At 42.8% G+C, this 13,380-nt stretch overlaps 1 protein-coding gene across 3 annotated transcripts; it reads right to left on the bottom strand.

The window, feature by feature from the left end:
- Nucleotides 1-2,573: 2,573 nt before the first annotated feature.
- brpf1 (bromodomain and PHD finger containing, 1) lies at nt 2,574-13,196 on the bottom strand. Of its 3 annotated transcripts, none has more exons than XM_086213657.1 (16): nt 12,980-13,196; nt 11,044-11,828; nt 10,504-10,693; nt 10,131-10,418; nt 8,848-9,365; nt 8,457-8,646; nt 8,207-8,338; nt 7,838-7,966; nt 6,778-7,153; nt 5,962-6,270; nt 5,603-5,881; nt 5,371-5,518; nt 4,992-5,125; nt 4,726-4,841; nt 4,456-4,610; nt 2,574-3,602 (listed from the first exon to the last, which is right to left on the bottom strand). In XM_086213657.1, the coding sequence occupies exons 2-16, from the start codon at nt 11,781-11,783 to the stop codon at nt 3,419-3,421; spliced, it is 3,888 nt and encodes a 1,295-aa protein (XP_086069783.1). In that variant the 5' UTR covers nt 11,784-11,828; nt 12,980-13,196; the 3' UTR covers nt 2,574-3,418. The 3 variants fall into 3 exon arrangements, with proteins under 3 accessions (XP_086069783.1, XP_086069781.1, XP_086069782.1); XM_086213655.1 differs by having other exon boundaries at nt 8,207-8,350; nt 8,460-8,646; XM_086213656.1 differs by lacking the exon at nt 12,980-13,196 and adding an exon at nt 11,914-12,920 and having other exon boundaries at nt 8,207-8,350; nt 8,460-8,646.
- Nucleotides 13,197-13,380: the final 184 nt, after the last annotated feature.

Here is a 13,380-nt window from a genome sequence, read left to right as displayed (position 1 = left end):
CACAACCTGTTAGTGTCAAATCCACTCTCATCACTTGCAAAATACAGAAAAGGTCTGTTTTCTTTCTTTCTTTCTTTCTTGAATTTGTTTGATCTCCCGTAGGAGAAACTTGTCTTGTTTTATGAAACAAATGAGATTTCCTTGCTGTCTGAACAAGGCCATACTGTATGTGCTGTTTTTTTCCTTTATTTTGTCACCCACGTGGTCTTTGATCTAAACTGCAACGGAGATCAAATCAGAGACAACTTTTGAAAGGGAGGATAACATATACTGTAGATTACACACTCTACCTGGGACTGAGTAATTGACAAGGCAGCTCTTTGATGATGTTTTGTAAGACACAACAATGTTTTTTTGTGCCTTAGCCTTGATACAGTTATACACCAGCTCTCACTGAAAGAAGAAGAAAAAAAAAACACCATCTTGTTTGTCTCCATTCACATTTATTCATAAAATACAAATTTAAGGCATGAGAATCTGCTCGAAATTGCATTTGCCTCAAATTTTTGGGTCTTCTGACTTTTAACGCCTGCATGTAGACAGAAGGAAGTACTTGCCTATATTTATGTTTCAGCGGACAAACGCTAGAGATTCAGCGGTGGGTTTCATATTAAATGTTACCTGTTTTGTCAGATAACGTTTGGTCAGATCACACGAATCAACTAAACTCCATTGTACTGTCACCACAAGAAACACACTAATAGGATCTTTTTAGAACAGAGCAGATACAGTTACAGGCAAAAGAGGTCATACACACCCCTGCTGCGTTCTGTTCAAACCACTGACAGATGCTTATCAGTGTCTACAACTCATAAAGTCAGAGTTTCTCTCAGGGCAGGAAACAAGTTGTCTTAACTCAGCGGGGCCTTGTTTTTGGTTGCAGGGTGGGTGGGGAATCTTTGCTGTGTATGGAAACATACCAGAAAAACTGAGTAAATTCACATTGGAGACCCACTTATCATCACAGCTGCATGAGCTTACATAAAACACTGCAGTCATTCAGCTCCTGAATGTTGATTTAATGAAGCTTCAAATGGGCATTAAATGTGAAGAGGTTTTAACTTGGCATGATTCTTGGAAAATTCTAGGTTTTACAATCATACAAGCAAACTGACACTTGTTTCTGTAAAGGTCAACAAACCTGTTGAACCAGTGTGCAGCAAATCTGGGCTTAATATAAGAAAAAAACAAAAAACAAAAAACAGCCCAGGGCTGAAAACCTGTAAAACCACTGTGAAGGACTTCATTTAGGTATGACTGTAACCCAACTGTATCTCATTTCACTTAGCAAACACTTAAAAGTGTTTTCAGTTTTATAAACACCAGGAAATGAACACACACCCTGATTGCTGCTGCAAATGTGGCACTCCAGCTGCACTGAGGCTGACAGGAAGAGTCTGCAGAGAGTGACCAAAAGATCATCGGATGCCCCCTGCCTGACCTTACCACCATCTACCCCTCACGCAGCCTTAACAAAACCAAGAACATCATCAAGGACAGCACTCATCCTGCATTCCACCTATTCAACCTGTTGCCCTCTGGCAGGCGCTACAGGTCCATCCCAGCAAAGACTAACAGACTCAGGGACAGCTTCTTTCCCAAAGCTGTCACCATGCTCAACGCAAGCTTGCACTAAGGAACTGAAGTGCCTTCGCACAATTACCGGCACTATCTTTTCTTTTCCACCACCAAATCTGCTAGCCTCCTACACAAAACCAGCTCAGGATGAAGACTGAACTGGATAAGTACCTCTATATGTTTTGCACTGTCACCAGGACTGTTCTGCTATGTTTGCACTGCAAATGCTATGTCACCTCAGTCTGTTGATGACACAGTCACCTTGAATCTGGTACTGTAATGTGCCTGTGCACCTGGATGCACCACAGCACCACTTAAAGCTGCTATCCACTCCCACATGCATCCACAGTGGGACTTGCACAAGCCTGTTTTACAGTTGTACAGTCTATGTATATGTCTTATATGTATAAGTATATGTCCTTATGCCTTTGCAGAGTCTATGTACAGTTATGTCAGTATTAGTCCTATAGTAGGTATAGTAATGTAAATATGTGTCTATATATATTTTTCTATTTATATGTGCACATCCCAAGGAGCAGCGTTGCATCTCATTGTACCTGGTATAATGACAATAAAGGCATTCGATTCGATTCCATTCTATCAAGTGTTGTCATTTCATAATTACAGTGACTTAAATCAAGAGGACTTATGACACCTCTGTCCAGAAACAGTTAAGAGCGCTACAGGAATTATTCCTAGAAAATGGATATATTAGTATTGGTCAATGTACTATTCCCTCTTCTCAAAGTCCTCCTGATTTTTGAAAAGGCTTTCCTTTGAAGGCCTGAAACAAAATATGCAAGTCTAAAAAAAATGTTTTGTGAAACAGCTTATTTTCTGCAATAAACTAATCCCCGCAGCACTCTATATAGCTGGATCAGAATATTCTGCTGAACAGACCAAATTATTCATAATGACTTGCTGCAAGCAAACAAGAAAATAGGAAGAATGTGGAAAGGCGAACACACAGAAACCACAGGTTTAAAAAACTCAATTCTTTTTATTAAACTTCTATCTTTATGCAATCTGTTTATATAAAAGTTCTAGTGCGATCATCCTGGGACTAATACAGACAGTGAGGTGATCATGTGTTTCAGTTTAGTCATTATTCATTGACTGGCATGGGCATATGTGATGTAACAACCGTAAAAACAGGAGAGATGATGATTAACATGAGTGACAGGACAAGAGGGACCACACAGTCTCATCTTGTGTAGCTGAAAGTGTTGATTCGGTTTGTGGAACTTGTTTAAGAAGGAGTAAACAGAATAAATAACATTACATTCACCCACAATTAAAAGTTGCAACAGTCTCTTTGTGCTGTGCTGACAAATGACTGAACTTTAGCACCAGGCCTGCTTCTTTTCAACAGTTGGGCGGTGGGTGATGGCATTCGCAACGATTCCCCCAGTGTGCATTTATTGTACACTACATGCATTTCCCTGCTCAAGTGTAAAATTGCATGTGTAGGAATTACAGGGAGAGGCAGAATTGGATATACATAATAGTGTAATACTATGTTTGCTTTAGAGACTGTAAACCATCATCTCATTTGTTAATAAACATTTACGAACCACATACAAGGAATATTTTGATTCATGATTCCAAACATTGTATGTTTTCCATCATTATTAGAAAGGTCATTTTTCTACTCTCTTAAATACAATATTTCACATGTCAGATTAAATACAGTTTGTGTTTTGGGACCAATATTTTCTAGTGGTGCTACTGGCACCGTTTCCTGTGGTGAAGGGTTGGACTTTCTTGTGACATGTATTAACTCCACAACACTTGCAATGACCATCACATGAGGTTTGCATAAAAGTGTGTGTGTTTGTGTTCAGTCACTATCACTGGTCTCACTGCTGGGGTCTCCCTGCACCTTGCTGCGGTGCTGCATCGCACGGTGGTAGGCCACCTGTACCGACTTCCGGATGTTGGATTTCCTGCCCTCCAGCATCTTCTCCTTATCCAGCTCCTGGTCCACTCCGAGCGGAACCAGCTTGGAGCGTGGCAACCACTGCCTGAATAAACACAACCCACATATATTGTTTATTCAGCTCCAGTCAAAGTGATTTTAATTGTAAAAAACTAGCCGTACTCCAATAGCCAGGAAGTTTTGTCGCTTTTCCTTTGTTGAAATAAATACATCTGTCATTATCAAGAAATAAATAGCAAAGCAAAATAATTCAGTTAAAAGTAGACTTTAGTTAAAGTAGGTTTTTTTTTTTTATTGGTATGGTTGTTTATTTATTAAATGTAGATTATGTTTGATTTGATTCTTGCTTTTAAGTTGAAAGTATTCCCATTGTTAATTTGACGGAGTGTCCGTGCCTCTGCTTTGGCTGAATGTGCCACATCAATTTGTTTGGCGACGTGTGTGTTGCGCAGGGGTTATGCGATGACCGCTGTTAAATTGTTTAATTATAGACACGGCAAATTTCATTTAAGAAAGAAGAATGTCACTTGCGCACGTTAATTCATGATCGAATTTAGTTGTTTAAGTTTGAATGATGGCATTTTTTACCGCATCGATTTTATCACAGTTTTTGTTTTTGCCAGGCTTTAAGGTGACTTCACACCACATGGTGACCTACAAAAGTGTTTTTTCCTCCTCTTCAAATCTCATGCAAAAAACCCCACATTAGCTCTACTTCTTCTGAATGTTCTTTCATCTCGTACCTCAACACAAAGACTTCAGCTTCCTTTGACCTACAAAGCTACACGTGGCCACATTTGCAGTAACATCAGTCACCTGTTTTGCTTAGACAAGCTTCATTTTGGATGAGAACACCTTCATAGACAAAAATAAATGAGAGGAAGAGGCAATGATGATTGATATTACAATTCTGGAAGAAGTTGGTGATGAACACTGACCAAGTTCTCTTGTTGTCAAAGAAGAGTACCAGGAACAGGTGCTCCCTGGCCTCTTGGGTCATCTGCTCCCCCAGTTTCAGCACATCCAGAGGGGGGACAGGAATTGGGACACCCCGGTGGAACACACCTTCCCTGGGCATTTTCGGGTCTATTATCTGCAGACAAATGGTGGCAAGAGACATTAGGCCATTAACTTACAGAACATCCGAAAGTACGCTGTTGCACCTCAACTTTATTGAATGTAATTTTCGGTGTCTGCGTGTGTCTCACCAAAGCAGGGTAAGAGGGATACCCTCTGCATTTGGCCCACACCAGGTCCAGCGCTTCCAGGGAGGAGAAGTCATCAGAGGTCATCCAGCATCCTGACCTGGCTCGGCCACGCACCACTGATGGTGAAGAATACAGGAACACGGACATGGTCACCATTAAGCATGTATTACATACTTATCTTTTCAAATAAAAGCTGTATGCCAACATATGGCAAGTGTCTATACTGAGACAACACTGTGTGTATATGTGGGTGAAAATATACTCACAATGAGAAACTCCCCGTGATCCTCCGACTGAGTAGGAATCATTTTCAGTGCCAGATGTCTCCTCACTACTGTCCTCCTGGAAGGCAGAGCGAGAGAATGACGCCTTTCCTCTTCCCTGTTTAGAGGGCGTTGTGCTGACAGAGAGGACAGACAGGACTTTAATGATACATACAGTAATTGAGTAATTCATGCAAAGAAATGCCACTAAAGACATATTAGGTCATTGATCATTTTATATTTTGAGGTTTAATTCTTTTAACAATGGTTTATTAAACATTATGAAGCACTTTATAATCACTATTGTGATGCTAGTAGCGACTGCAACGTAACATTGAATTACTGATAGTGCAATCATGCAGCATGTGTGTACATTTATCACCTGGTCCTGTCAGAAGCTGCACTGCTGCTGCTGCTGGTGGTTGACTCAGAATCTGAGCTGGAACGAGGAAGACGAGGCTCGTTCCTGTACACGCGGAAGCTCTCTGTTACTGGCTGGTTCCCCCCGTCAAAACCATTACTGGGCAAACCTAAGTCGATGAGAAAAAAAAGAAAAGAAAAGAAGTACGTGTGTGACTTAAGGAAGTACTTGACAACAGACTTGTTTCCAGTACCTGGCAGCAGGTCGTCGTTGTCGCTGTCACTGTCAGAGCTGGAGCTGGTGTGGGGGCTGCGGGGTCTCTTTCTCTGCCTGGTTGCAGACAGCAGAGGCAGCTGAGGAGGGCCAATAGGGCTGGGGCTTACACCTGTCCCAGGATAGCCAGCATCCCTGTTTTTAGGGGGTCGTCCCGGCCTTTTGGGGGGTCCGGCCATTTTTGGGTTCTTCTTGGAGAAGAGAACAGATGTTCGTCGGCCCACCTCTGGAGCCAAGGCAGATGAGGACACACTCAGATCTTGAGGGGGAGAAGTGACTATGTTAAAATGAAAACATATCAGCAAGTCGTATAAACATGACGATTATTTACAGACGCACCCTTTCCACCAATCTCTTGGCTACTGCTCTCTTCTCCCTCATCATGGTGTCCTGCTGATGATGGGTGATGAGGGAGGGACAAACCCCTCTCTCCTCCTCCAATAGAGTCCCTTGACCCCATACCGGAGCCCCCCTCTCGCTGATGCGCCAGCTTCCTCTTGATGACACTGACCTCTTTCCTCAGAGCTTTGGCTCTACGAGACTGACCGATGCTGTGCTTCCCTGTGCTGACCTCATCAAGACGTGCCTGCAAGTAATGCAGCTGTTCCTCAAGTGGTAACCGCCGCCTGTTTTCAGGCAGGAGCAGGTCTGGGTGGGGCACAGAAAGAACTGTTAAGTACCTTTCGAGAGAAAAGAAGGCAAATTATGCGTGAAAATGGTATTCCCTGGTGGACATTTTGTGACCAGATGGAAAAAAACATTCACCATGTACGCTAGATTTCTCAAACTGGAAGATCTTTCTCCCAGTATCTTATTCAACAAGTGTTGTCGCGCAGTGCTTAAATTGACATTCTGACATTGGGTGAGAAGCAGAATGCACCCTGGACGAGTCGCCAGCCTATTGTAGGGCCATCAGGAGCAATAAAGGGCTCAGTATCTTGCTCCAGGATACTTCGACACAGTTACCAGGGGAAGTGGGGATCGAACCAGCGACCTTTCAGCTGCTAGACAGCCACGCTACCTCCAAGCCATGCCGCCCTGGTACTGAATTCTAAAGGTCTATAATTTTAGAGCATAGATGTAGTGTATCCTATCTACATGCAGACTTACTCTTAATCTCTTAACTCATAACTAAACTGATGGGAGATTACTTACCTTCTTCATTAGAAGACAATGTCCGTTCTCTTTCTCTCTCTCTTTGTCGCTCCCGCTCCCTCTCTCGCTCTCTCTCTTGGTCACGTCGAGTTTCTGGACTCAGCTCTCGGTGGAGGTGCATCCCAGTCTCATAGTCGAAGCCTATCCGTTCAGCTTGTCGTCTGGCGGTTCGAATCACGGCGCCACCCATCTCTCTGAGCCTCAGGGCAGCACGATAGAAGACCGTGTCCTTGGCGTTGTATTTGAGGCAGTTGTTGACAATGAGGCCAAAGTCGGCTTCAAATGCCTCAAAAGTGAGGTAGCGATGCGACTCCAGCAGGTTCCACATGGTCTGGAAGTCCATTGGCGTGTCAATGTGGTCCAGGTAGTCTGGCACCTCAACGGAAGAGTGTAGAGATGCATGCTTTAAGCTTTTGAATTATTCCTGTACATTTTCAGTTGTGGTATAAACACTGTTGTTGGGATGAAAATTGGGTTTAGAAGCTGAACAATCTTCAAGATATCAATATAATCCATCCATCCCTCCATTTTCTTTTCTGCTTATACACAAAGGGTCATGAGGCAGGGGGCTTATCGGCATAATATGCCAGTCAGTTAGTTTCTTGATTAGCTTTTTCATTTTTTTTCAAACAAGGATTTCTAAAATCTCAGTAAGAGAATGAAAGACATTCCTGCAGAATATTTTGAAAATAAATATTGGAATGCTGAACTTCAAATCGATCAAGATAGGAAAATAAAGATTCTGTTCGAACCAAAAACGCTGATCACCGAAATTCAGAATATCAAATTGAAACGTAACACAACCATTTAAAAAACAAATACTTAAGCTAGTGGAAAAATAGTAAAATAAAACACTTTAATGGGGAATTTAACTCTAAAAATTAATTACAAAAAATACAAATGGAAGTGAAGGGAGAGGTACAATTTAATTAACATTATATATCTCATTTTTAAATTTTAAATAATTAATGGAGGTGATCGTTAATATACCAATGAACTGATATAGTGACAGAGTATGTGGTAAGTATGCAGCATTTCTCTTTAGTGTGTGTTCAATTACCTCTGCCAGGGGTACAGGCTCAGTGAAGAAGTTGTTAGTGTCTCTTTCCTGGAGCTGCTCCAATGTACTCCTCAACAGCACCAAGAGAGGTGTCAGCTGCATCTCCAGCGCCATCTGCTGCACTTTTATCTGAACACACAAGCACTTTTAAAAGAAAATGTGCAATGTACATGCCCACACATTCTCAGATGTGCCAGGGAATTACATGTATACCAAGCCCTCATAAACTGAAAATATAGAACTCACTTTGAAGGAAAATAAGGACATGATATTTCATCGACTCCAAAGAGATATGTTGTGTACCAACAGCAGTCCATTGCATTTCACTTTGAAAATCTTTAAGCTGTGGAGTTTTAATTTGCATCTCACCGTCTCCCTCTTGAGTTTTTCCCTCTTGCGGATGAGCTCGACCAGTAGCCTGGCTCTCTCTAAGTCATGCCTCAGCCTCTGCCATGCCTTCAGTTGCTCCTTCAAAGCTGTTTGTTTCTCCTCGCTGTCCCTCTGCAGTGCCAACATGTACAAAAACACAAACAAAGTAATGCAGCCTATTTATGCTAGCAATCACAGTAGCACACAGTGAAAAGAGTTATTAGTGTCTTTACACAACCGGGCAAAATACCAAAGGAAGTTGTGTGGAAGGCTGTGGTGGGAGGGGGTCAATATGTCGCTGTGACTGCAGGTGGGTTTGGAGTCGTCGCAGCAGAGGTACACCGTTGCGACTTTGCCTCTTTAGGGTCCAGTAGCTATGAAGTCGTTGCATGAATTGGCTCTTCCTGGGTACCGTCAAGTTACTGGTGATTTTGCTCAGCCTTAAGAAAAAGAAAACCCTTTTAACACTTGTCCTACTGTTTCATGAATATTTATCATAAATAATTGAAATCTTCACTCTCCAAGGGGTCAGATAGTCCTGGACAGAAATTATACAGGGTACAAGATGAGCGGTAAGCAATAGTTTTCAAACTACTTAAATACTGGCATAAAAAGATAAAGAGAGTGTGTGTAACATGTACCTGTGTGGGGGTATACAGGGCACAGACACCACCGGTGCAGCAGCTCTCCTCTCAGCTAAGATCTTCCTCGCTCGCTTCATCTTCAGCCTGGACTTGGCCTTCGCTCTCTTAGCCCGCTCAGAGCTCCAACCCTTGGAGTCATCATCATGGCCAATACTGGGCTCATCGTCCTCCTCCAACTCTCCTTCACTGTGAGATGAGCCCATGCTGGCCCCGCCTACCCCTCCCAAAGGTCGCGCTGACCCCGGGGGTGTATGAATGTCACAATAAGCAGTCTTGCGGACACTGAAGGAAGTGCCATTGGCTCCGGTCTCTCTGACAGGCTCCATTTTCATATAAAGGCCTGCCTGCTGAGCGCAGGTGACATGGAAGGCTGTGTAACAGTTGGCTTTATGACACTGAATGCAGGCCCCAGAGCCACGCTGCTTGCAGATGTAGCAGGTGAGCTTCCAGCGAGCAGGAGGGATGTGCTCAATACTGTCAATTGGCTCCAGAAAGACTGTGTTAGCAAAGCAGACCTGAGGAGAAGCAAACAAGCACATTTTAGTGCAATCAAAGGGTTAACAGGAGTCTATAATAAAACTAATGATACTCATTTGGCTGGACAACCTCTTAGTTTTTTAATCTAATATAAATAATGCAGAGGCAAACAAACTTTACATGTGATGTGTGGCTGTAAGAGCACTACATGCAATCTTCTGATAAATACTTGCACTGTGAAAACTGTTGTAAACTTTGATGACATCGGGGCAGCTTTGCATCAATGCAATGCAGGTTTGACATGCAAACATGTTAAACTTGATTTAGATGTTTTTCTCCACCCAGAGCTGCCAGCAAAAGACTGTTTGGCTGTAGCTGGAACTCTGTGCTCCCCCGTATTTGTATAGAATAGAAAGTGTTCTGCTCTGTGTCACTCCAAAATCAAAACAACCTGTCCATCACACTGTCACCACATTGACACCTCAAGTGCAACAGTGACAGTTTGTAATATTGCAACCTTACAGCAGCCCGAGACTGGTCTTCAAAGACAAGCCCCGTGCACTCTGGTTGTTGTAGGTTTTCTTCCTTTTGAGGAAAATTGAAGACCACAGTCCCTTTTCTCTGCTCACCATTTTAAATAATACATGCACTTTTCAAATGCAAAGACCAGCTATATAAATAGAGCATCTTTGCAAAAATAAATTCAATTACAATAGCGCAAAAAAAAAATAAAGAGGGGAACGAAAGAAGCAACTCTAACCTTTCCATTATGATGTTGTAATTAACAAGGTGCAGGGACTCACCTCAGGGATCCAAAGTGCACATACGACATGCGCCCAGCGTGCGTCATCTGTCTGTTTGAAAGCTCCGCCCTTGTTGGGACAGAGAGCGCAATCCACAGCTCGACTTGGCGACTGCAGGCAGCGCCGACACAACCACTGGCCTTCTGGGATGTAGGGGACGCCATAGCACTCCTGGTGTACTGCCAGATTACACATGTCGCAGAACAGGATCACATTACTGTTCTGACACTCACCATCATTACAGATGCAGCAGACGGCATCCTCGTCAATTAGGGTACTAGGGTCTGCCTGGAGGAAAGAGGACATAACAGAGTTGAATAGGTTTTTTTTTACAAATGTTCCAGTGTTTCCATACATTTACAACTTCAGATACCTTGTTGTGGCTCTCAAAGTAGGACTCTTTCTCTAAGCGGTCCATGAGGTACTCAAAGACCTCTTGTGGGATGGGTGTCACACCGTCACGCCGCCGTTTGTCATTCATGATGTCCAGCCAGATGTAGTCTTCCTCATCAATGTCATACTCTACCTCCTCATCCAGCTCCTCGACAGACTTATCAATGTACCTGGAATCCAGATTTATAGAGAGAAGTAAACAGTATTACATAGAATACATACTGAGGAAAAAGAGGTACTTCATTGGAGGTGTAGATTTCCCAGACCAACTATAGATAAAAAGAGGAAATAGCAAGGGAATAGCATGTACAATCTGAGTTTGATCTCACTTCCTGATAGCAACTAAAATTTTCACAGAGGATCTAAGTGCTTCAAACACTTCTATTTACAAAGGTGCTCAAACTGATTTCTTTATGATCATGGCATCACTTATAAGATTAGAATTTATTACACGTCATGTATACTGCTCCACATTCTCATATCTATGATGTAGTTTATAATGAACCTACTTTTTTCTTACCTGTAGTAAGATGATGGCCGAGGAGGGGCATCGGGTCTCTCTTGGTCCAATTCTCGGAATACCGCTTCAGGGAGTTTGACTGCTGGCCCAGACTGAGTGCTATGATGATGTGATGAACCGTCCTTCTTCTTCTCTTTACTTTTATGCTTCCCAGACTTTGGGGTTGCTTTGCCTCCATTAGAAGATGGAATATCTGACCGGTCCTTGCCGCTTCCTCCTACCTCACTACCGCCAACCCCACCATCACTACCGTTACAAACCCCACCACCAGTGCCACCAGTACCAGATGGTGGAGCATCGTCCGCATCACTGTCCTCCTCTGATACAACATCAATGTTCTCAAAGATGCTGATGCGGTGAATGCGTCCTTGAATCTCGAGCTCCACCATGCGCTGTGCCTGCGCATAAGTCATTGTGTCCCTGCCGGGGGAGTGAGAGAGCTCTGACCGGTTGGGGCTGCCAGGTGTGTTCCCTCCATGTCCTGGCCCACCTCCATTACCTCCACCATCATCTGTATCCACTGACCCAGCTAATGATGCACGCGGAGGCCGACCCTTTCTCTTCTTCTGAGGCATAGTTTGTGCAGGGGTTGGGTTGTCGTGGTCATAGTGGTATAGGTGATACTCGATGCCACTGTAACTCCTGTAGACCTTCCGGCAGGTCTCCACAGGACACTCATATGGAGGTTTAGTGGCCCGTAAGTTGTGACAGAACGTCTTTACGTCAAAATCCAGCCCCATTGTGCCAACAGCCACTGCTGGGTCAGATACTGCTCAGGTTTACATCTGAAACAGCAGAACAAGAGATTTAGTTGTGATTGCTATTGTGTGACAGCTACAGGGACAACAGTCTGGCGTTCACATTGTGCACCTGTTATGGAGCAGTCACGTGATGAGACCTTCACTCTTTTCCAAGAAGTAGACATGCAGTTATTTTATGTTACAAGAAGCAGGTTTAATTCATATCGTTTGCTACTAGTCCTTATTCACTTCAATTATATCCTGTTATACTGAGAAAAAAAAACGCTATAACAATTAGTCAGCTAACACAATGTACATAAAGTACTTTATAACACGAGTTTTAGAAGCATTTACTGAAGAGTAAAAGTGCTCAGTTCAATGTTTAGGTTGAAAATTTAATAGCTAAGCAAAACACTTGATGCAATCTAATCCAGCTATTGTTAGCTTTAGCGCGTTGCTGCAGTTTCCTACTCAAACAATGAAACATTGACGCTGTTAGCCAACATGCTAACGCCAGCTAGCAAACAACAACAACATCTATCACCTTTCAAATTGCATAGCTACATGTATTATAAATATTACTAACCAGGTAATAGCTATAAATTACGCTGGCTTCCTTATTTTTCATCTGGAAGGACGCTCATTTGTGTGTACTTCGCAAGCTAAGAATTAGCTTTATTTACAGAGCATACGTTAGCTACACAGGGAAAGCTGTCATTGAAAAACTGCAGATTATGGGATCGTTATACTTGTAACAAATAGCAAAATAATAGGATGCTTAGCCTGACAGCAACTTGACGTTAGTTTGACCATTCAGCCCGACGCTAAGTTAGTGTTTCCCTCCACAATGACCTCACCCACACAGTGAGCTACAAAATGACACCAAATTACCTGATCTGATTTGGTTACCACAATAACACAGAATAAAACTTGATGAAATAACCATGGCCAGCAAATCATTAACGACAGAACTATTTGCCACAAGGCTAAGATGTGATGAAAATTGCTAACGTTAAACGTGCTTATTTTGCAATAACCTAACACTACAACTTGGTGTTCTCGGGGCACCGTGGGTTCATATGGAAATATTAAATAACAAGAATGTTACATAGCTTGCAACACTAGATGTGTGCAGATTTGCCACAAACGAGCCTCCGACGGTTTAACGCTACCGACCCAGACCGATAAACACTTACTACTCCACGTTCCTCAAGACTGCGTGCTTCGGAAACCTCACACTGGATCGGAAGGGCTGTAGATCGCTTTTAATTCATTAGATAATCCCAGACGAGATCGCATGAGGCGTAGCTACAGTGAAATGTTTCATGAAACCATATAATATCCCGATCATTTCATTGTGTTGGGAATAATTCAGGAACTCGGTTGAACAAAAGGGGCAACCATTGCTGTAACGCTACGCGGAGACGCGGGTTAACACATTCGCCACACAAAGAAGGATCTATTTCTCTGCTTTCGTATTCAAATATGGTCTGTTTACTCATTGTAATGTATTTAGACTTGCTCATTCACTATATTTTTGATGGATACATTAACTTAAATTTGTTAAATTTCTTTTGGCCCAATATTCCTAATTCGG

This window comes from Aulostomus chinensis, chromosome 9 (genome assembly GCF_037954235.1).
Source record: "Aulostomus chinensis isolate RoL2024-O1b breed Wild chromosome 9, RoL_Achi_v1.0, whole genome shotgun sequence".
NCBI lineage: Eukaryota > Metazoa > Chordata > Actinopteri > Syngnathiformes > Aulostomidae > Aulostomus > Aulostomus chinensis.
Note: the sequence above shows the minus strand (reverse complement) of the source record. Positions and strands in the feature narration are given on the sequence as shown.

Bases quoted from the DNA above. Each gene is read 5' to 3' on its own strand.
- brpf1 (XM_086213655.1), bottom strand. From the start codon at position 11,783: ATGGGGCTGGATTTTGACGTAAAGACGTTCTGTCACAACTTACGGGCC. The intron at 5,519-5,602 runs GTACTGGAAACA...TCATCGACTTAG, and splicing joins CAACGACGACCTGCTGCCAG to GTTTGCCCAGTAATGGTTTT. The intron at 4,842-4,991 runs GTGAGTATATTT...CTTCACCATCAG, and splicing joins ATCACGGGGAGTTTCTCATT to TGGTGCGTGGCCGAGCCAGG.